This window comes from Diplotaxodon limnothrissa, linkage group LG5, assembly GCF_057381915.1.
Source record: "Diplotaxodon limnothrissa isolate DT_005_m linkage group LG5, D_limnothrissa_male_GT1.1, whole genome shotgun sequence".
Lineage (NCBI taxonomy): Eukaryota > Metazoa > Chordata > Actinopteri > Cichliformes > Cichlidae > Diplotaxodon > Diplotaxodon limnothrissa.
The window spans coordinates 23,889,867-23,913,582 of NC_140600.1; the positions used below are offsets into that span (position 1 = coordinate 23,889,867).

The 23,716-nt window shown below is 42.0% G+C and overlaps 2 protein-coding genes across 2 annotated transcripts in view; one reads left to right on the forward strand and one right to left on the reverse strand.

The window, feature by feature from the left end:
- Positions 1–823: 823 nt before the first annotated feature.
- Positions 824–4,293, reverse strand: akr7a3 (aldo-keto reductase family 7, member A3 (aflatoxin aldehyde reductase)). The gene is made up of 7 exons (XM_085353308.1): positions 3,837–4,293; positions 3,073–3,260; positions 2,832–2,936; positions 2,460–2,556; positions 1,975–2,074; positions 1,737–1,866; positions 824–1,101 (listed from the first exon to the last, which is right to left on the reverse strand). Exons 1-7 carry the CDS (start codon positions 4,126–4,128, stop codon positions 940–942), a joined length of 1,074 nt encoding a protein of 357 aa, XP_085209434.1. The 5' UTR covers positions 4,129–4,293; the 3' UTR covers positions 824–939.
- A 956-nt stretch (positions 4,294–5,249) lies between these two features.
- megf6b (multiple EGF-like-domains 6b) overlaps positions 5,250–23,716 on the forward strand; it is a 65,675-nt gene continuing 47,208 nt past the window's right edge. Inside the window, exons 1-4 of the mRNA XM_085353307.1 lie at positions 5,250–5,264; positions 7,895–8,029; positions 8,936–9,045; positions 16,720–16,824. Coding sequence (XP_085209433.1) covers positions 7,968–8,029; positions 8,936–9,045; positions 16,720–16,824 — 277 coding nt within the window. The 5' untranslated portion in view covers positions 5,250–5,264; positions 7,895–7,967. The remainder of the gene's footprint in view (positions 5,265–7,894; positions 8,030–8,935; positions 9,046–16,719; positions 16,825–23,716) is intronic.

Here is a 23,716-nt window from a genome sequence, read left to right on the forward strand (position 1 = left end):
TAGAAACCACTGTCACATAATCCCAGTTTCCCACATATGTATTATTTTAAACAGCTGTTGTACTTCACTGGCTGATCACTGTGAAAGAAACAGTTGCTGATATAGTTAGGAATGCATTTCATGTCACACAGAGCCACATGGCACCAATATATTCATTAAAATTACACAGAGAGCACAAACAATCAAAGACCACCAAAGACCATGATGAGAGTGCACAGCAGCTAAATGATCTGAATTAATGAAATACCAATATCTGATGAGCCAAATAATTAGTAGTGACTGATACTGTTGACTGATATTGGTCTATCTGCAGTGGGTGATATTCACCTGTTGCTTCACATTGATTTTGCACTGACTAAATGTTCAAATATTGGGTGATAAAGAGCTAAAATGCTTTAAAATAGGCTACTAATTTCTTTCAAATATAGTTTTGTTTCCCTGGCTCAATAGTGGGAATAATAACTAGAAGAAAAATACAAGAACCTATGCAGGATGTGGAAGATGGTGATATAGACGGGGATGACAATGTAGAATGAAACTTTTGCAGTTTAGGACGATTTAAAAACTTTTGCCAGACATTAAATTTTGGCCATTTTATCGTAACAGCCAGCGCTGCAGTCTGTAGTCTCTCTGGTCTTTTTATCCCTTTCTTTTCAAACACCTACATCACTGTTCATGCTAAACCAGCACTGATGAATAATACACATGTATGGGAAAATGTTTTTTGATTTGACAAAATTTAATGCAAATTCTTGAAGAAGTTATTTTTCCATGAAACACTATTAATTTATTTTACATTAACAATGATGTGTTCTTTGATAAAAATACAAAGAAGGAAAAATGTACATTTCAGGGGAGAATTCAAAAACCCTAATTAGGTGTAATTAGGAGAAACATTTTTCTGCAAAATTACATATAAAGTGATGATCAAGAAGGTTCTCATCGGAAGTAGTTTGGACACTCGTGGGCTACGAGATTCCAGGCTTCTTTGAAGGCGTCGACCACTCTCTCATCCAGAGGACCCTCTTCCGCAGCGGCCATGTTTTGCTGAAGCTGCTCCATGCTCGACATGCCAATAATGACTCCATCTCCAAGATCACCCTGGAGACATGAGTTGGAGAAAATTACTCAAAACAGGAATTACACAGCTGGACGTCTGTAGATGTCTTGAGATTTGTATTTGTGGAGGATTTGTTACATTTATTTAAAAAAAAAAAAAAAAAAGGAAGAAGAAGAAAATCTGGGTGAGTAGAGAATTTGGCATTTTTTTGACAATACACGTTAATTTAATCACTTTTGGGGTACTTCTTTTCTAAAAGAATCCCTTTCATATATTACAAACCTGTAGACAACATGAAAAACATTGCTGTGCTTTGTTCTACCTCTGGTTTTGCATATGGTGAAAGTTTGGGGGCATTTTCACTGCACTTAACATAATTAAAGGAAATAAAAAATAGACCTTAAAATCTTTCAGTGAAAAACCTCAAAGGCTGTGTAACTACTGACTGTTGGGATAGCACTGAAAAAAATCAAAGGCTTCATTTCCGGCTTACTGGTACACCACAAAGCACAGTGTTTCAGTGGTAACTCACAGTTCTTAATTTTCAGGTTTCCAATAGTAGCAATTTGAAATGTTCTGTTTATTACTAAGGGTAGGGCTAATCTTTTTACTCAGTGAATACATAAATTACCATGAGCATAACATTTTTTGTCACTGCAGCTGTCCATGTGGGTACCTTAAGCTGAGAGTGATGATACATCCAGCGCATAGCAGCAGAAGTCAGCGAGGGTTTCTCTGACACGTAAGCTGTTTCCAAAGCCTGCAGAACCACCTCTATGGCCTGGAAATGACTTTTCTTCCAGTATCTTCCACAGAGCAGGAGCACAATCACGGTTATGGTTAACAAAAATCTCATTCAACAACATAAAACAATTTGTTGGTACATATTTCAACAGCAGTCAGCTGATGTTCACCTGTCTCTGTATGCTGCAGCCCAGCTGTTACCAAAGAATCGTCCTGCAGGCTGGGAGCCATCTTTATCTTCATAGTGATACTTCCCTGTCAGAAGGCCACCTGGCAGAGGACTAATGTCAGAACTCAGTACAGTATGTACTTAATGCTGTCACTCACCCAGGGCACATTTTAGCTCACAGGTAACATTAACAAGGCAACCCCCCCCCCCCCCCCCAAAAACCACTAACTAAAGCAACTACTAACTATTCAGCATCAGGTTATTGTGTGCTAGCAAAAAGGGATCACCAAAGTGAATAAAATCCATCTCCAGGGGGACATGAATGCATGTATGGAACATATTTTAATATAATATATTCATTTTGGGATAACTCGAGGATAGCTTTTATCCCTCCACATTAAGTGACATCTTTTTCACAATCACAAGTGCTTTCTTTTGAATAAAACTTTTTAAAATGGAACTGCAAGGTGTACCATGAAAGACTACCTGCCAGAGGATTGTATGCATAGAATCGCATTCCATAGTATCTCAGACATGGCAGCAACTCTGTTTCCACCTGTCTTGTTGTGGCATTGTACATTCCCTGTGAAAGATTGGAAGAATCTGAATTAGAAACAGGTGAAAAACAAGTAACAGTATAGCAGACATATAAATGTTCAGTCTACAACACCTAATGAAAGATTAAATCTTCAGTGATTTGCTGAACAAAAACCACAGAGATGAAGAAGTGTGAAAGTTTACTCTCATTCAACACAAGATGGCTAGTATGGCCCTCCTGTAATCAGTAGTCTGATTATTATAGGATGAGGCTACTGAATTTAGATAAAAGTTAAATATCCTTAGAACAGGATATATTACCTGATAAACAGTGGGAACTATCCAGTTGTTGTGCCTGCAGATGCATACTATTTCAGCCACTTCCCAGGATACATAGTTTGAAAGGCCGAGCTCCTTGAATTTTCCCTGGGGAGTTGATACTTTCCATTTAGTATTAAAACATCTCAGGACTACAGATGGACAATAAAGTTATTTTTTTCCTGTGTGTTATGTTAAAGCAAGTTATTTAGCTATATGTTTATATATTCCCTGGTCTGCTAACCTCTTTGTGGAGGTCATTGCAGGCTCTGAGAGTATCCTCGATAGGGTTTTGGTGGTCAGGGGCATGGAGGTAGAAAAGGTCCACACAGTCTGTCCGCAACCTCTGAAGGGAGGTTTCCAGCTGGGAGCGCACGCTCTCTGGCTTCAGCGTCTTTCCATCCCAGGGATTGGCCTTGGTAGCTATGCTTACTGTGAATGAGTGAGAAGTAGTCAGGTTAACACAGCACTGCTCCTTCAGTGTCTGAGACAGACTGACACTGAAAGCTAGCCAGGCTCTTATTGCAGCACTTAAACTTTGGATTCATTATTGCTAGAATGTTTCAGTGACATCAAAGCTGTATGGCCTTCATTTAAAACAAAACAAAACCAAAACACACACACAAAAACAAAACTTTAACGAGACCAAGAATGAGGTCACACCAAAGTATTTCAATTTGATATACAAGTCAAGGCTATGGACCTTGACTAAGCAGCTCCAAAACCTTCATTTTAGTTTTGAGACAATCAGAAGTGGTTTTAAAAAAACACTTTTTAAAAACGTGTTTTAATGGCTTCATTAAAACATATGTTTTAATGTTGCACAATATGTTGCACAACATATGTTTGATGTTGTGCAGCACCCTGGTCGATGTTTGTTGTATGCTTTATAAACAAACTTGGTTACCCACAATTCAAGGTGGGGAAACCAACAGGCACGCTGGTTGGTTACCCGGTTGTTGTTAGCACGCTAGGAACATGCAGCATTACTGTGTGCTTATAAAATACCTGTTTTGGGGAGATTCATGCCTCCAATGATGGTCTCTGACTTCCCATCGACGTACATGAAGGCTGTGTCCACCTGGTTGTGTCCTCTGTCCAGGAAAGCCTTCACCATTTCCAGGCTCTGCTCGGCGTCTGCTCGCCCCCCGAAGCCCATAGTTCCCAGTAAGGACACCGGCTTTTTAGCTGGAGACGACATGTTTCTGCGAGCCACACACTTCGGCAAATGTACAAGCACGTCTTTGATAGCCTTACTTTGTCGGAGTGTGCACAGAGGTCGTGTTATTACCCAGAGCATGCTACTATAGCACTGCGATCAGGCGACAGAGGGCAAAGGTCGTATGTTAAGGGAGCGTCGTAAAGTTCCTTAAACCGTTTAAAGCGGAGAGTGCTGTTCAGATGATCAATTAGTACAGCTTTTATTAGGCCGCTTTTCTTGGCTGTAGTTCAGGCAGTGCAAAGTTCGCCTTTTCTAACTACTTCCTGTTGTTGTTTTTTGGTTAATATTAACAGGACTTGTCATACTGTGTAAGTTTTAACTTAGACCACAAGGTGTCAGCAAATTACCGTCCATTCTTTTGTGTCAATCAGATAAGCTGATATAAACAGTCAGATAAAATGAGATATAATGAGTGTAGTTTTTGGTTTTTCGGTGCATCTTCATATATATATTTGTTTTCCAAATGTGCCACTTCAGGACTGGCTTAACCCACATCTTGGCCTAGGACTCTGACATACTCAAATTTACCCAGACTATTTCCCCAGTCTCAAAAGAAACTGCAATTACTGAAACACCACTTGCTGTGGTGTAATTAGATAAACGCACATTAGGATATGCAAGACGTGCACAGTGTCTCCAGATCGCATTAGTTGCCGTCTTCAGTATTTTAGTAACAAGTCATATCACCAGACAAATATTTGTCTGGCTTTCGTGCCTATAAGGATCTCAGGACCAGGGTCTATTCTGTTCTCTGTGACTTTTAATGGAAAAACAACATTTAAATCAAATCTTTGCATCTGCGCAATTTGTTTATTTTAGATATCGGCGTTTTCTTCACGGTCAACAACAGATATATCCTGGACAAGTTACGTCCCTGAAATAAACATAAGCAGAGTCATTTAATATTAGATTTGTTTTGGTTGTTGGAAAGGAAGAATGAGAACCCGTCCCAGTTTTGACAGACTTCATAGATGAGCTCTGCCTAATTCAAACAGCATGTTTTTATATAGCTTGTAGCCCCCGAGGCTGCACGTACCATCTCTGACCCCGGACTTTTTCGGGTCATGAACACATACATGCTATAAAAGCTTTGTTTAGAAAGCAGCAGGCCTGGCTGCTGACCCTTTGACCGCCCCATCAGCTGTTTGCCCTGCAGTGTGACCGCTAGCTGCTTCCCTTACCTCAACAACCTTCAACATCCTCTACTCGTGATGGTAGGCTATGTGACTTCGTTTTCAGGCACGTCCGTGGCTGTAATGAACGCGCATCTTATGTCGTGCAAATGCGCTCCTGCTCGCTCAATCTGCAAATATTATACGTATAATAAAACCATTTTCTGTGCACGTGGGTAATGTGATCATTTTGTCTTTAAGGCATTTAACCACCTATCATCATAACACATTAACGCACACATCACAAGTCCCGTGGAGACATGGTGACACTGTCCAGAGAAAGTTTGAAAGTTGTCAGTCATGAGAGAGAAAAGCTCTTACTATGATCGCACTGTGCCGGTGGCTGCAGGGTGTCTTGCAGGGGCTGCTGACGCTTTGAATAATAGATGGCTCCCTGTGAGCCCCCTCATACCCAGCCCAAATCCCTGCCATCATTACCAAGTCAATAGAGGGAGGCAGAATGCGCTCTGCCTACACGAGGTTTTTTTTTTCTTTTGCGCGTCAGTCCAACATCTGCAGCGACCTGTTGTAGGTGCGCAGGAATTTTCTGAGTCGGATAGCGGCTGCGACGGAGACGCTACACGCGTGGGATGGCTGTGTCAGTTTTGGACTGTGTTGGGCATTTTCACGAGGAAGATCTTTTAAGCGCATGTTAGGTTTCTTCAAGTTGACACGTTGGGAGTTTTTTTTTTTTGTTTTAGATTTTTTTCTCTTTTTTTAAGTCCTGGGTAGTGATGGGATACACTCATGAATGACTTTACAGTTTTGAAACTGTAGAGTGACCTAAACAGAGGAAAATGGACAGTGTTATTTTTTCCCTTGTCATCGTATTTATTATAGAGGCGCACGCATTCCGTTACGGCTTTGCCAATAACCTCCAGCCTTTTATGTAAGTAAAGTTTTGTCACATCCTTATATATTTATTTAATCACAGGTATGCATTTAGGGTGGCGCTCACTGTATCCAGCTGCAGGTACTTTTTTACAGACTCACATTTCCTTTGAACTTCGACATAACTGCCGGTTCACCTGCACATCCATAAATCTGTGACTCAACCAGAGGTAGAAAGCAGAGGCTTAGGAAGTTCTTCTTCTTTTTATTATTATCATCATTATTATTATTTAAAGTGATGAAATTGTGAAATTCTGGCACAATAACAATATTTGGTAGCATTTTCTAATAATGTTAAACTATTAAGCATTAGTAAGGTTAGTATGGTATTAGCCAATGCTTAATTCATCATTTATATATCATTACTCCTCTTTAGTATACTATTTATAAATACAGATATGTTTATCCATCTGTTACTATAACACCATGTACAGCTATCGCTGCTACTAAATCACTGCTAGTGATAATCATAGTCATTGTTATAAAAATATGTCTATGTTTATAAATAGCATACTAAGGGGAGCAATGCTATATGAATGATAAATTAAAAAAATTGCTAACACCTTATTAATACTTAAATAATGGTCAACAGTGTAACATTATTATAAAGTGCAGCACAATGTTATTTGTATGTTATGTTATTTATTACTCCCACTAGTGATCCAGGGAAATGAAACTATATCATAAAGAAATATCAGGCTATTTCTTTTAGCTATTTATCACTGACATTTATTCAGTGCACACTCAGTGTGAAGCAATAGATAAATATCACCTACTGTTCTGTAAATATAAGCTAATTTGCACACAGACCAATCCGTTAACAGTGTCAGCCACTACTGATTATTTGGCTCATCATGTATCGGTGCTTTATCAATCCAATAAATTTTGCTGCCGTGCACTTTCATCACGGTCTTTAGTGGTTTGCAGGAATGCTGCCAGTGTATTTTATATGAATGCACTGACTCCATGTGGCTCTGTGTGGCATGCAAAGCATTCCTAACTCTGTCCATGACTGTTTCTTTCACAGTGATGAGCCAGTGAAGTATAACTGCTATTTTAAACCCTAAAATAATAATAATTGTGTGACAGTGGTTTCTGTGCTGCTCCCTGCCACTAACAATAAGGTCTTTCACATTAAATTATGTGTACAGCCGAAGGTGATAGTGATCACTGTTATTTATGAGATGAGCAGCTGGATGTTGTCTTAGGATTCCCGCTGATCTCCATGTGCTGAGGCTTTCTTTCTATCCTTGGAGAGTTATGGAAAAAGTAAACGTATCAAAGATCGTTTTGGACTTTATTTTAAGAAGGCCTGTGAGGTGCAGTGAATGGTGCAGTTAACTTAAACTTAAGTTAAGTGTTTCAAGGCTTATTTTACCTGTGCTGAGATCTGTTTTGTGTTCTTTCTTTCTTTCTGTCTTGGAGCGATGCTGCTGCGTAAACACTTTAACAGTTCCACTGAATATCGAGTTTAAGTCAGAGCAGGTTTACTTTGTAGCTCATCATCCTGAAAGGTGATGCACGAGGAATTCCCCTTAAGTCTTTAGAAATACCAATAACTGGTCATCACACACCTTAGCACAGGTAATGCCCTCACAGGACTTGCATTGTTGACAACTAGAAAACGCCTCAAGCAAGTTTTTTTCTTTTTCCCGCCTGTCTTTGCTGCAACATCTCTTTAAGTGCTCATAAATTGCTCTGCTGTCGTCTGTACATCTGTGAAAACACTGCTCAACATCTTGTCATGTTAAGTATTTTTTTACCAATCTTTTTTTTTCCAGGCCCAATGTGTGTGCGGAGAAGGAGGTGACGCTGGTCGCCCAAAGGCAGCCATGTGTGCAGGCCTTCACACGCATGGTTAAAGTTTGGAAGCAAGGCTGTGTGGGGCAGTCGTGGTGCATGGGCTATGAGAGAAGGTAAGTAAGACTTGTTATTTCTCATCTGTCTGCTCCCCCCTTTCTGTACTCAAAGCCTCTGATTCTCCTCTTCTGTGAGCACTCCTGACCTCACCTGCAGGGGATGTAGTGCTTTGCTGATTAAGCTCTGGCTAGAGCAAAGCATTAATTACTTGTTTTGAAGTAGTCTCTGTGACTCATGCAACCGAAAGAATTTATCGGAGAGGCCAGGATTCTTCGTTTAAACTCCATTTCCAAACATGAGATCCACCTTCCACTTCCCTCTTCATCTCTCTCACCCCTGTTCTGTAATCACAGCTTTTCAACCTGTTATAGAGTTAAGTGCAAGGTGTAGCCCCACATCAGCAGCTATTTAACATACGGACGTCTTGGCAGCAAACATTCCTTTAAAAGAGAGACCCAATCCTAACATTTTCGTCCTTCTCTGGGAGTCTTCTGCTGTGTTGCTCACGCTTGCTTTCCCCACATTAGCTGCTGGGTTACAAATTCAAAGGCTGCTTTAAAGGCCGCTAAGCCCACAATTACCCGCTGTAAACAAAACGTTTTCACAATGCATAATAACTGTGGAGCAATGACAAGGGTCCCAAAGTACAGGGAGAGGCACTGTTCTCTGAAGTACAGTCTGCCGTTCTCACACTTTAAAACAGCGCCTTGAAGCGGATTTGTGCTGAACATTATAAGACATGATACCTCAAAGGCCCTGAGCTGTTTGATCAGTGTGCCACGCGAAAAAAATTAAAGATTACCCTCATAAATATTTGGCGAGATACTCCTGTTCGTTTGTACACGCACAAAGCAGCGCTCTGCTGTTGTGTAATGACATGTTAGTTTTAGTATCGCTCGTGGCTGCAATTCAGACTGAATGTGATTGAACGTTTTTTAACATGAAGTTTGTCGTGTTAACAGGACAGCCTACTACACTGCATACAGACAAGTGTACAAACAGGATTACCAGACTGTGTGCAAGTGTTGCCCTGGATGGTCCCAACTAAACGGAGAGGCGGGCTGTCTTTATCGTAAGTGCCATCAGTTTTTCTATCCTTTATGAGGTTTGTTTTTTTCTTTCCATTGACTTTGACCTTCTTGTGTGAAACAGCGTCTGCAGACAGGCAGGTAGAAGAGACAATATCTCTTTTCTGACTAAGCAGGAAGAAGGGAGCTTTAAACATCGCCTAACCACTCGCCCAGACTTCTCAATCAAAAGGGTTCAAGGAAAGGTCAAAAAGGTCTAGAGGTTCTTTGCCCACCCACTTTTGAGCAGATGTTATCGGTCAGTGTCATGGACTTGTGTCACTGCAGTACTCCAGCTAGGTTCAAATGTGGATACTGGGACTTCCATTGTAGTGGTTGCACTCGGCAAAAGACATTTACAGTCTCAATGAGGACATGGCTCTACAGTGCTACTTTAGTTTATGATAGATAGCCTGTCTGGCTGTCCACTCTTTCTCAGCTGGATATTTACTACAGCCTAGTTAAGCTCCACCTGGTCGAGCTGTGACCCTACATTTAATTCTTGGCTCACATCCACAGAGCTGTTGTTGTAGACATCACCTCTTTTCTCAATTAGATGTGTGACATGGTAGTGCAGGTCAAAAGCACCTGCGACCTGTCGCATTTAAGGCCTCCCGAAGATTAGAGAGACCACCTTCTGATTTGCACAAGAAGAACAAAGAAAACAAATGAATGTTCCCACCACCAAATCCATGTATGGAAAAGTAGTTCCTCTGGTCATATTGAGACTGCCAACAGCTCATCTCCTCCTGGTTAAGCTTAGCTTCACACCACTGGGACCAAGCAGTCTCCTTTGATGGGATTTTACAGCCAGTGATCCAGATCGCATAGCCTGCATACCACACAGAGACCCTTGGTAAAGCCTTCCTGTAAACAGTTAGTCCCCGTCAGGTAGACTGACAAGAAAGTTCCCACTTTCCTGTCATCCTTCCCCACCTGGAACTGAACCACGTTCTTAATGCCCAGCCCCTTACACCCACAGCACAGGCAGATTACTCTGTGGGATAGTCGTCTGATGGGAAGTGAATGGGACTGGGAGTTGGAGAAGATATCCTGGATGTTCCTTTCATCAGTGCCTTATTATGGTCTCTATGTCCTTTTCAAAGAGCCTCTTTGTTTCCAGGGAGAATGTTGCATTATTAAATTATATTAGGAGGCATTGCACAGTCGCTCCTAAATGAGCCTGGTTTGTTTTAAAACAATCCAAACGAAATGTCTTAAAGAGACATTCCTCATGACTGCACAGTGTCTCCCCTCACTTAAGTTAGACAGGGAGGGGGTTGTTTCTCTGTTTCGCGTGACAATGGCCGGTCTCTTCAACATGAGGGAGGGCTTTTATCTCGGTAACCAAAGACGAGGCAGCACTTTGAGATGGGACAAACTAATCACCCTATTCTCTGAGCCATTGAACTGGGATAAAAGGAAGCTCAGGCCACAATCCTCCCACTCCTGCACACTTTGCTATGTGCTATCTGTACTGTACCTCAGTCAGCACAATGCAATCTGTGTGTCTGTTTTCAACAGCACCTCCGACATCCAAAAGGGAAAATCTGCTTTGCGAAATGTACAGCTTTAGCAAATCCTCTGAAAACCCCAAATGAGTGGAAGATGGGAATGCTTTGACTTCAGATAGTGATTTACTGCCTGCTGCTTTTGAGGGTTTTTTAAAAAAAATGTCCTTTGTTGTCTGTCTTTTCTCTGTGTGTGTTCCCCAATAAAAATCAACCAGTCAGTCGTTGTAAGGTAATTATGCTACTGACCTCACTTTATTGTCAGACAGTTAAGGGTCTGGTTCTATCCATCCCCTGCACAGTTTTGCAGCCCATGGTCTCAGCTGTTCTGCGCTCCAGCATTCTTCACTTAACATAATTACATATTTGGAGAACGAGTATACCACAGCACAGAAAACGTTTGATTGCTTTTACGTTTTGTTCTTCCAGTTTGACTCCCTCCCTCTTGTTTTCCATATCTTTTAGTTTCAGGCTATTATCATCTAATTATGATGGGTTTATGTATTTTCCATTCACATAATAGCATTGATTCATAGTTCTTGTGCAGTTTGCAAATACCTGAGATTTGGCATTTTTGCTTTCCAAGTCTCTCCAAGGTCTGGTGTTTTCAACTATTATGGCACAAAGAATGCTCACAGGAGAGAGTCAAACTGAAAGACTAAACCTTTTTTAAAGCCACTCTTTTCACTTTATGCCCCTCTCTCTGAGATCTTAGAGCCCCCTGTCTATTTTTTTCTTAATGCATTTCATGGCTGTTCTCTACCAAAAGTCAGACAGGTGGCTTGTGGAGGCAGAACGTGCTGTTTGATCTGCAATGTTTAATAATAAAGGTACAGATTATTGTGCCTGGCTGACGTCTGTATGTTCTGAAAAGGCTCCAGTTTTCCAAATGAGTATTTGGTTCTACTGTGAACTGAAGCCCTCTTAACTCAGCGATGGTGACTTCCTCTACTTACGTGTTTGGAGAGCCACTCAGTCAGTAAATTAAACTGCTCCACAAGTAGCTACACGAGGGTTGAGGATGGACAGGGTTATCCAGCAGTGGAAACGAGCAGCTATGTTGATTGACGGCAACAAGCAGGCTTTGTGAAAGGGGCTGAGGAGCAGGGACAATGGCTTCTCCAGTTTGTTGTCCTCGTTAACTGCTGAATAGGAACTGGCCTCTTTTGTGGCCACACTGGCCAAAGTATCAACAAGTGAAAAAAACTCAGTGGCCAGAAAAAGTCAAAATGGTCTTCTGTCTACCCATGGGTGGTCTTTTTTGTTGGTCGGTGGAACTACTTTTTGGTTATCTGAACACGAACAGTCACAGACCCGCATACATGCAGAGAAATAGACCAAAATTAAGGGAGACATTACTTGGTGTAATACACAACAAAACCACAGTGTAGTTCAGATTCTTTGGTTCATTGAAATGCTGCCTTTGGTTACCCCAACATTCCTTTTGATCTAATCAGTAACATGTGGCCGGTGTTGGAAGACTGACTTCACCAAAGACATCATTCCTTAAAATCATTTTGTTGGTTAAGTTGCATATAGTTAAGTCTTGCTATGAGGTTAGAATTGGTACAGTATTTAATAGTCAGGCTGTAAAAAATGTGTTATATTCCATAACATTGTTTTTCAGTGGAAATCATCAGCAATAAGTAAAACTGCAATAAGCTCATAGTATAGCTAACTATTCAAATTAGTATGGGGAAGAATGCAGATCTACGGTGCTCTGTATGTATATGCAATATTTCCTGTTTAGTCTTAGTGACACACATGTTATTATCACACAACTCACATGTGCTGCACAGTGCAAAGTGAAAGTAAGTTTGAGTTGGCCAAATACTTCCCATTATGGGGATCTTTTTACCCTGAATGGGACTGAATGACACTCTCCTCTACGTACCAGTAAATACGAACACTAAACATTATGTCTGTCTATGTGTTTTACTGTCACACAGCTGATTACTGCATTTTTATTGTTTATTGTCAAACTGACCTGGTATCCAGCTCAAATGGGCATTATGATTCACCACGGCTGATTCTATTCTTGCTCACTATTGTGTCTTACGAGAAAAAGTGGGATGGTGCTCCCAAACAAAGCAAGAGAGAGCAGAATTGCATGATGCTGCACAGATTGCCTTCTGACTTCTCTTCCTTGACTAAATTTAAACACAGTACTTACAATGTAGTAGTAATAATAATAATAAATGATATTTAAAGTTTTTCAAAGAAACCTGTTAGAGAATATCTGGCATAGCTCTGTTTTTCACAAGAGCTCCTTGAAATGACACATCTCACTGAATAGCAAAATGGGATTTGCAGCCTCAGAATATTGTACCATTTATGGCCCCAAACTCAGGCTTATGCACAGGCCTTTGTGTCCATGAATCACCCTGACTCCAGTTTCCAACTGGGTTGCGCTCTTGGGGTCAAACAGATCGACAGAGTCTAAACAAACATAGGGGGGCCTCGGTCTTGATTCACTCAGGAGCTGTAAGGGCAACACCTGCTTGTTGGTTTTCAGCTCCTCCGTGCGAGTCGCTGACCTCCCGCTCTTTCTGTCTCTCCTTTTTTGTAAGGTGTCTGTGTAAAAGAGTGGAGGCTTTCACAGGAAAAAAGATGAGATTGGGCTAGAAGAGACACGCTGCATGCCACATTAAGGAATTATTTCAGGGAAGATTAAGCACCGTAAGGGGTTTAGGAATTGGGCTGCCCATAAATGCCCTGGTTAGCTGCCAGCAACCTCTGAAGAGGGAATGTACACTCTCCTTGTCGTCGCTTAGTCTGAAGTCTCTCTGAGAGACCTGACCTTTTCATTTGTGCTTGGTGATTTTGTACATTTAACACTTTCCCCTCCCAACTGTAATGAGGAATGTGGGATATCAAAATAATTTGATCTCTCACAGCTGGTGCTAATATCAGTGTCCAAAAAATGTTACTGCTTGTCTGTCACCTGTTAATTTCACCACATCAGAGTTCCTGCATATTATATAATAACAGAGGTACAGATGAAGGTATGTTCAGCTTTAGGAGATACTGTTGAATTATAAGATGATGTGCACAACATAGATGCATTTAGAGTGCTGGTGCATTTTGTGATATAAGCAAGAAAAAGTCATTGATGTGTTTCTGGTGTATATGTATGGGATGTGTGGTGCAAGTGATCTGGATGATCCAACTTTTAAGCAGGTGTCTGCAAACGGAGCCAGATGACAAGCGGATGTTTAGGCTGACAGAGCCATCTGAATCTGCTGAGAGACATACATGAAATTGTTCCGGCTCATCTGTGTTTATTGGAGAAACTGCTTCTTGACATCCATCGCCTTTGTCTGGAAAAGTTATGTTACTCCCCAAAGTGCAGCTAAAGCCTGATTGCAGATACACATAAGCCATCTTATATTTTCACACCCCGAGGCATCTCTCCCTTGCCTAAGCTGATCTTCTGTCTTTTTATCGTACATCTGTTGAAAGTTAGTAAATGTTATGAATGTTATTGAGTAAGGGTGCAACTACTGGCGTTCTAAATGATTGATTAAGCATTTAATGATTATTTTCTTTAAAAGAATGAGTGAGTAATTTAGTCCAATAATATTTTGAAATTCTGGAAAATGCTCAACACAGTTTCAGAGAATCAAGTAAGTAAAGAACAAAAATAAAAGGGTAATTGAAACCGGTGAGTTGGCTTTCTTGCAAATGTTATTAGGTCAGTCTCTGCTTTAATCAAAGATAAGCACTTCACTGAGAATGTAGATCTCAGAGAAAGCCAAAGTATTCAGACAGGCCGGGAACAGTCTTGCATTCCTAAGAGACATCTCGCCTTCTGGCTGCCAAACTCCTTGAGATCTTCTACAACTGGTGATGCCATTTGATTCGTGAGTAGGAGATACTGATACGTGTCTGTTATCTCACTAACTTACTTAAGAACAGGTTAAGTGTGTAGCACTTCTTACTGCTTGTTCAATCAATCAATCAATCAATCAATCTTTATTTATAAAGCACTTTTCATACAGAGAAAATGTAGCACAAAGTGCTTTACATAGTTAAAAGCAGCCCACCCCACCCTCCAACTCACTCCCCACACTCTCAATACACATATATCCCCCCACCCACACACACATACACACACGCGCACACTTAAAGAGTAAAAATTGGGCTGGGCTCGCATGAGCCAAGTGAGGAAACACTATAACAGGGAGCCGTCTGCACCGGGAGCCGGTCACAGACCGCAGCCTCCAGGCTGGGCACACAGCAGGAGGGAGGCAAAGGAGCCCCCCAGCCAGGCTGAGAGGACCCCAGAGACCCAGCAGCCACGGTCAATAACAGCCCCGGTGCAGAGAGCGCCCTCCGAGGAAACACTGGAGATATGACGCAATACAATATATATAGGGTAAAATGATAAAATAAATAAGAACAGGATACAATATAAATATAAATAGAATAAGAAGATTAAAAAATGAATAAGAATAAAATCAAACAAATATTAGGTAAATCCTAAATTAATAATAGAATAACAGGATAGAATAAATAAGCATAAAATAAATAAACGCTAAGTAAAAGCTAAATTAAAAAGGTGGGTCTTGAGCCTGTTCTTGAAAACATGTACGTTCTCTGCGGCCCTGAGCTCCTCCGGCAGGCTGTTCCACAGACGAGGACCATACCACTGAAACGCTGCCTCTCCGTGAGTATGTGTCCTGACTTTAGGGACAATCAAAAGGCCAGTACCAGAGGACCTCAGGGTCCGCGAGGGTTCGTATGGTAAAAGCAGTTTGTTGCTCAAACAGTAAGAAGTGAACCAATGCCATGACACTAAAGGACCGAGATTAAATCCAAAGTTACCTCACCATCACCCAAATCCTGTTTTTTAGTACAACCTCACATCTTCATTTTGATATTTCTGCCTGGCTGTCTGTTAAACAGAAAACAAAAGAGCGAATCTTTTGGTGTTCTGACTGTTACATTTTTTAGTTGAAATGTAAAACACAGTATGAAAGTACAGTGCATAACACAACTAAAATGTGAGTTGTCAGTTTTATTTTTTTGGAAATCATACTGATGTTTCTGTTTAAGCTGTACCGGGCATGCTGAGACCCTCACTATGACCGTATATGGCTAATAAAGGGCATCGGAACCACCAGCCTGATGATGATTGGATATGCTGTTTCTGGTTGGATTAAACAGACAAAAATGCACACGTGGCACAAGATGCTAAGTTAAACTGGCTGACCTCTTTGCAATCATCTTATGAAGGATTTCCATTTGGATTCCTTGGATGATTAGCTGGCTCGACTGTGTTTTGTTGACTCCCAGTGTCCACATGCTGCAGGAACTGCAATGATAGGCATAAGTCCTTTGAACCTGTCATCACTAAGTACTGTATTCTGCTCAGGACAGTGCAGGTCTGGCTTAAACAGCTGTGTGTGGCTTCACATAGATATTACTCTCCACACACATGAGCATACATGTAGACAGGTACACTGCAGCACCCATGTACTACATGAGTACAGGCACAGTTCGAGCTGGAGGGCTGTCATGATTAATGTGAGTGTTGTGAGAGTTTATGGAATGTGATCGTTTACCTTTGAGGTGAATTCACATGCTCAAAGCTACCTAGTGGCTCCCACTGTTTATAAGTTCTGGGATTCCTTAAATTTCTCATCTTAACAGTTTGACTCACGGGGATTTAAGGACTCGGGGTCGCTTGTCAAAGAGATGGATGAGCCTGACCTGTGCCTCTGTGAATTTCAATCGTAACTCACCACGACACATCTGTACAGTCACAGTTTACGACAATAAACAAAAGTTCAGCTCTGCGATCGATGACATTTCCAGGTGATGTTCTCTGACTGCATGAGGAAGAGGGCAGTTTCCCGTGAAAGTCATACAAGCTGTTGTGATCAATCATAGTTAAAAGTCACGGAAACTACTGTTTAGAAATTTCTTGGTGAAAAAACCTTGTTTGTCTTCTCAAAGCCAAGGGGCAGATTCCACTTACATTTGTTAGTGTGAATGGAGGAGAATTCAGGTTCCTCTTTAGTCAGACGTTAATAGGCTGGTGATACGTTTTTGATAGAAAGAGGTCAGTTTAAGAAATCGCAGATGCTGACGTGTCCTGACAACAGCCAGGTGTCTCTGCTTCTCTCATCTATTTATTCTTTCCTCTTGTCTTTCCACATACAGCGGTGTGTAGCTACGGTGTTTGCTTCAACGGGGGCCAGTGTCGGGAAGGATCCACCCAGCTCTGTGATTGTCCCGCAGGGTTCAGCGGCCCCAGCTGTCAGTACGGTGAGTACAGACATCCTTGTAGCGTTTCATATTCAGATTCTTCTCTTTTCTTCTCTTTCTTTTATGCTTGTTTTATTGCCCATTCTTTGTTGTTGTGTTTCTTACATTTGTTACATGTTTTCAGAGTTTAGTAATAAAGCAACATGTAGAGTTAAAGAACCCATTCTCAGCTCTCATTGGACGGAGGTTGGGGGTTGAAAAGTAACTACAGTAATAGCAGGAATCAAGAAAACACCTTACAGACAGATTGAAATTGATTAGTAGGTCACTATTTAATTAAAAAAACAGCAACCCCTGACTGTTTTCTGGAGCCTACATTTCTGATCCACTTCAGTCAGACTGCCAGGCCTCCCCCTGAACTCTGTTGAAGTGATAGCCTTTCTGTAGAGTGAATAGGGAATCTCCTCACATCAGCACTTGGCTTACTTACCAGAAACCTAAGTATTTTATCAGCATCTCCATTGTTAAATTTGAGCTATTGAAGTAACACAGTGGAAGATTCTGTTGTTTTTCGGATAACACCACACGGCAGGAAATTCCTTTTCGGTGTCAAGTTTTTGTTAGAATTGTCCGTGTCGCCCTCGATTCAGACCCTCCCAAATGTTACAGACTTTGTTGCACAAGTTCTAACTGCAGAGGCCGAGTAAACATCACGCTTTTGTTAGGTCTAATCTGCTTTTACGCACTCTGGACAGGATCCAGAATCCTTCACCTTCATCTCAAACTTACCCACTTCTTAATCAACACGTGATTTTCTCAAGACTTCACTGGTGGAACGTGTAGTTTTACAGCCTTCTTGGCTGTGGCTCATGATTAGCCATTGAGGAATCAAAGGTTTCGGTGGCAGCTAAGCTGACCTGTCTCACTTCTGATTACTTCATACTTGAATGAGAGATTAACCATTAAGACAAAGGGATCCGTAAATACACATGCCCACTGAGATCCTGTCCAGCAAAGCTTAGGACCACTCGGTGCCTTAAAGAGGAGGGCTTTAAGAATATTGAAACCATCTGCTTAGGATGATGTTCATCAGTGTTCATGCAAAAAAAAGTATAGGTTTGCCTAAAATGGAGCATATAAACATATTCAGAGGCATGATCGTCTCAGCATAAACAACTAGAAACCAGCTGACTCTGTTTTATAGCTCTGCATTCTCTGTGGATGTAATAATGTATCTGAATGACATGTATTTGGCTTCTTTTATGTTATGTTTATGAATGATAGGATGCTCGCCCTCTTTTGTCTCCGTAGTAGAAGCTCATCAGTCATTCTGAACAGAGCAGTAGCGTGTTTTTTAGTAACACACAATGATAAATCACAGATATGGAGTGTTGAAATGAGGGTGAGTGCGCACAGCATGGTGCAATGCACAGGTTTTGCTCCTCACTATAACAAATAGTATGAAGTTGTGGGAATGATGGTGGCAATCAGCAAGACTTAATCATGAAAAACACAGCTGATGTCTAAATAAGTCCTTAGTGGATCAGTAAGTGATCAGAACAAAAAATGCAATCAAGTAAAAACACCTCTGTTCACTGCACTAGTTGGCTTTTGAAAATATACAACACGCACAGTCTCACCCCTCCTGTTGCTACATTTTAATACTGATTTATCTACTCATTTTAAGTTATGAAATAAAACATAAATATGGGATTTAAAAAACATTAATCTGACACTCGAGTATTCTCTTATGTTTCCAATATGGGGGCTCTGGCAGTCCTTCACCTTCTAACAAGGTGCATAAAGAGGGGAAGAAACCTTCAGAGATTACCTTCAGTTTCTTTTTTTGAAGACAGACATATTTTATCCCTGTCATTGTTCCCCAAACACACTCATTCATGTACGACGTAAAATGCTAAATAGAAATGATTGTTGTGGCTTTTACACACAGGCACACACAGACACACAGTCATAGTAATAATGTTGGATGTTTTGTTTGGACCAATAAACTCTCCACATAACCTAAAAGTCACTTTTAAGGCCCATCCTGTTTTCCATCCAGCCTGTTTCTTTCCATTTCCAAACACTCTGACTCGCCACTGTTGTTTTTCATTGTGAATGATAACTGTCATCAGTGGATACCTAGGGGGCATTTGCTGGTGGGTAGCTATTTAGAGATTATTAGCCTGTAAGCACTCAGGCAGCTATATTTCTCTGTGATTGGCCCTAAATGAGCTGCTGGATGAAGGGTGTGAGGCTGTCAGTTGATTCCTCCTGTCCAGGGGCAATGCTTAAGTTGGTGGGAGGTGGACACAGGCGCTATTGGTGGTACTACATGTACCAAATACGGGTCAGGTCAAAAAGTCCAAAGGCCAAAGACAATAACTTAAGAGTACAAGGTGGATCATTGGAGACTGGTGGCTCATTAATAGGATCGCTTTAATGAATGACTCTGTTCACTGAGTGACTGCTCTGATATATTGATCAGTCCTTCCGAGCATTCCTGCGGTGGTCAAACACATAGCCTTTCGTCGTTGTCACGTTCTTGAGCTCTGGATGAATAACCCTTGTAAAGATTTGAGCGTGCTCCTCACACAAGTTGCCATTATAACGCACTTATTGCTGCGGTCCACACGCTTCTCACAGCTGTCAGCCCCTGTTTGCTCTCTGTTAAGATGTAAGAAAAGAAAAGAAAAGAAAAGAAAAAAACAACAACCTTGAAGCCACAGTGGAGGATGTGGCCAAGGATGAATGTGTGTAGCCACACTTCACTCAAAGATTCACTCATCATTTCGGACAGCTCTCAACAGCATTCCTCTGCAGCTGCACGTGGTGATTCCCCCTTGGAGAGCTTCTGATGTGGTTTGTCCGTGTTTGTGTATAGCAATTGGATTGTGTTTATGTCTTCAAAGGGGCCAATTAGTCCTCTGCTCTCAATAGTTGTCTGTAGCCGTCATCTATTTTGTTTTTAGGACAGCATTGTGTCCTGGTTGTGTGTAAGACAATAATTACTATTTTTTTGTGTTTGTGCCTCAACTATGTGGTTAAGCAGGAACTGGTGCCTAGAGGCCTTCCTAGTCCTTTGATAGATAGTAAATCACATTTTTGAAAGGGTCAGCCTCCACTTACAAAACACAGTGGATACAGTGTTATATTTAATAGTTGCATAATTTGACATGACTGATGGAGACCAGTGATATTCGCTTGCAAATCGATGTCCTGTAATTTTGTGGTTTGTTTGTTTGCGTTAAATATTTCTGAGAACCAATCAAAATTTGACAGCAGTTCTGATGAAGCAGCTGATTTATAAGGCTGTATTTACACTGCTTACAGCCACATCATTCGGCTAATTTATGAGTAAATCTTCTGTTTACTTAGACTGTTTATTTACTCCTCAATACAACACAGTTCCCAATTAAAGCAGAATGAGGTCTATAATGCAAATAAAAACTACCTATAATATAAATCTCTGTCTTTGTCCACAAGACATCAACCAAATTGGCACACGCGTACATCTTAGGCCTCCGAAGGTTGCTATCTGTATCTGATATTAGGACATCATTATGTTCCCCAGCAGCCAACCGTCCAACAGGGTAAAGTGATCCAAAAGATTTGGAATGTGTCCACCTATAACACCTTATGAAAGCATGGTATCACTTTCATTTCATGTCAATAACATGTATGAAAATGTTGGAGCGTTTCAGCAGTGAAGCGGAAACTTATAGCGTACCTTCTTTTTTGTATGAGCTAAGGTCCGTTTAAAAAAACAAAAAAACAAAAAAGAAACCCAGCTCTTCTACTCATCTTGTCTATATCCAAAGGGATTTAGTCACTTGGTCCCTGATGTACTTTATATCCCACCTGTCATCAGTAGGCAAGTGGTATCCTCTGGGATCAGCGGCGTCCAAGGCTTTCAGACCCCTGGCAAGGCAGATGTCTTCATACCAGCTGACATCTGACTCAGCTAGAAACAGACAGATAGACAGAGAGGCTGACAAACACTCTTTGTAACATGAAACTTTACTATGTTGAAGAAGCTTTAAATGTCTTGTAAAAATGCTTTTTGTATCAGATCCATCTGGTGAAAGGCGATGCAGTTATCACTGAACCAATGGCTCATGTGACAACTTGTTTTAGAGTTATTTGACACAAATATGAGGAGTCTGTGATATTAAAGTAAAACCGTTGAAAGCGAAGTAAAAGGTTTTCCAGATTTGATGGTGTTTGCTCAATTCCCACAATGTGCATAATGCCGTGTGCGGTAGACTTCTTTGCTGAGTCCAAAGAAGAGCTGAAATAGCTCTTTCTGTGTTACAGTATCAGTTTCATTTAGATTAGATTAGATTAGATTAGATTAGATTAGATAGAACTTTATTAATCCCTCGGGTGGGTTCCTCTGGGAAATTCGATTTCCAAAAAAAGCACAGCACCGACAGAAGTTACAGAGTTACAGAATATTATATATATATATATATATATATATATATATATATATATATATATATATATATATATATATATATACACACACACACACACACACACACACATATATATAAATACAGAGACAATATAAATAAAATATACGAAGGGGATAAATAGAATAAATAGGAATAAAAAATAAAAATACAAGTGAATTGCACATTTCAAGTATTGAGTCTATTGCACTGTTGACTATTTACAAAAGTATTGCACAAAAGGTATTGCACAGTGAGGTGAAGAGGCACTACAGCTTAGTTGTTCCCCCCTCCTTTGTCCTCCTGTTTCCCCTCCCTCTCCCCTCCAGAGAGGAGTTAAACAGTCTGATGGCGTGTGGGACAAAGGAGTTTTTAAGTCTGTTAGTTCTTGTCTTTGGGAGAAGCAACCTGTCACTGAACAGACTCTTCTGGTTGTTAATGGCCGTGTGCAGAGGATGTCTGGCATTGTCCATAATGTCCATCAGTTTCTTTAATGTCCTTTTCTCTGCCACTGTCACCAGAGTGTCCAGCTTCATGCCGACCACAGAGCTAGCCCTCCTGATCAGTTTCTCCAGCCTGGATGAGTCCTTCTTTGCTGTGCTGCTCCCCCAGCACACCACAGCATAGAAAAGTACTCCAGCAACCACCGACTGGTAAAACATCCTCAGGAGCTTCCTGCAGATGTTAAAAGACCTCAGCCTCCTGAGGAAGTACAGTCGGCTTTGGGCTTTTTTATACAGGTGCTCTGTGTTGCATGACCAGTCCAGTTTATTGTCCACCCACAGCCCGAGGTACTTGTACTTGTTGACCACCTCCACCTCCTCCCCCTCTATCTGAACCGGCAGTGGACCTGCTCTGGACCTCCCGAAGTCCACAACCAGTTCCTTAGTCTTTGAGGTGTTGAGTTGCAGGTGGTTTGTGTGACTCCATGCGACAAAGTTCCTCACCAGACTTCTGTACTCCTCTTCCTGATCATCCCAGATACACCCCATGATGGCTGTGTCGTCTGCAAACTTCTGAATGTGGCATAATTCAGAGTTGTAGCAGAAGTCAGAGGTGTACAGGGTGAAGAGAAGAGGGGACAGCACAGTTCCCTGTGGTGCTCCTGTGCTGCTGACCACTGTGTCAGACGTGATGTCCTTCAGCCTGACGTACTGTGGTCTGTCGGTGAGGTAGTCGGAGATCCAAGCCACCAGGCAGGGGTCCACCTCCATCCTGTTCAGTTTTTCTTGAAGCATACAGGGCCGGATGGTATTAAAGGCACTGGAAAAGTCAAGAAACAGGATCCTGACCGTGCCTTTTCCCCCATCCAGGTGTGAGTGGGCTCTGTGTAGGAGGTACAGGATGGCATCCTCCACTCCGACACCCGCCTTGTATGCAAACTGTAGTGGGTCCTGGGCATGTTGTACCTGTGGTCGGAGGAGGTTGAGGAAGAGCCGCTCTAGAGTCTTCATAAGATGTGACGTCAGTGCCACCGGTCGGAAGTCATTCAGCTCATTGGGCCGGTTCTTTTTGGGGACCGGGACGATGCAGGATGTCTTCCATAGGGCGGGCACTCTCCCCAGTCGCAGACTGAGATTGAAGACTCGTTGTAGCGGCTCCCCAAGTTCAGCAGCACACGCCTTTAGCATCCTAGGACACACCTTGTCTGGGCCTGCTGCCTTTCTGGGGCGAAGCTTCCTCAGTTGTCTCCTGACCTGATCCACTGTGACACTGGGAGATGTTTGGGAGGAGGGGAGGGGGGGAGATGTCTTGCTGCTGAGAGAGGGATTGGAGGAGGGGGGTGTCATGGTGTCAGGAAGGGGGGGAAGCGAGGGAGGTAGGAGAGTGGGGATTGGACTCTGTAGAGAAGGTGAGGGTGGGGGGGTTGTGGGCTGGTCAAACCTGTTGAAGAAGTTGTTGAGTTCGTTTGCCTTCTCCACAGTCCCCCCCACTGTGCTTTTCTTGGTGTTGTGGCCTGTGATGGTTTTCACACCATTCCAGACCTCCCTCATATTGTTCCTCTCCAACTTCTGCTCCACCTTCCTCCTGTAGGTGTCCTTTGCTTCCCTCAGGCAGCGTTTCACCTCCCGCTGTGCTGCCTTCATCTCCTCCTTCACTTTGCTCCTGAAAGCCTTCTTCTTCATGTTGAGGACAGCTTTGACTTCCTGTGTTACCCACGGTTTGTTATTAGGATAACACTGTACCGTCTTAGCAGGGGCGACCGTGTCCACACAAAAGTTGAGGTAGTCTGTAAGACAGTGTGTCGCCCCCTCTATGTCCTCACCATGTGGGCTCAGGAGCACATCCCAGTCTGTGGTGTCATAACAGTCCCTCAGAGCATCCTCCTTTTCTGGGGTCCATCTCCGGATGGAGCGCGTTGTGACCGGCTGCCTTTGGACGAGGGGTGTGTATTGTGGCTGTAGGTAAACCAGGTTGTGGTCTGACTTCCCTAGTGGGGGGAGGGGGGTGGCTCTGTATGCATCTCTCACATTAGCATACAGTAGGTCAATTGT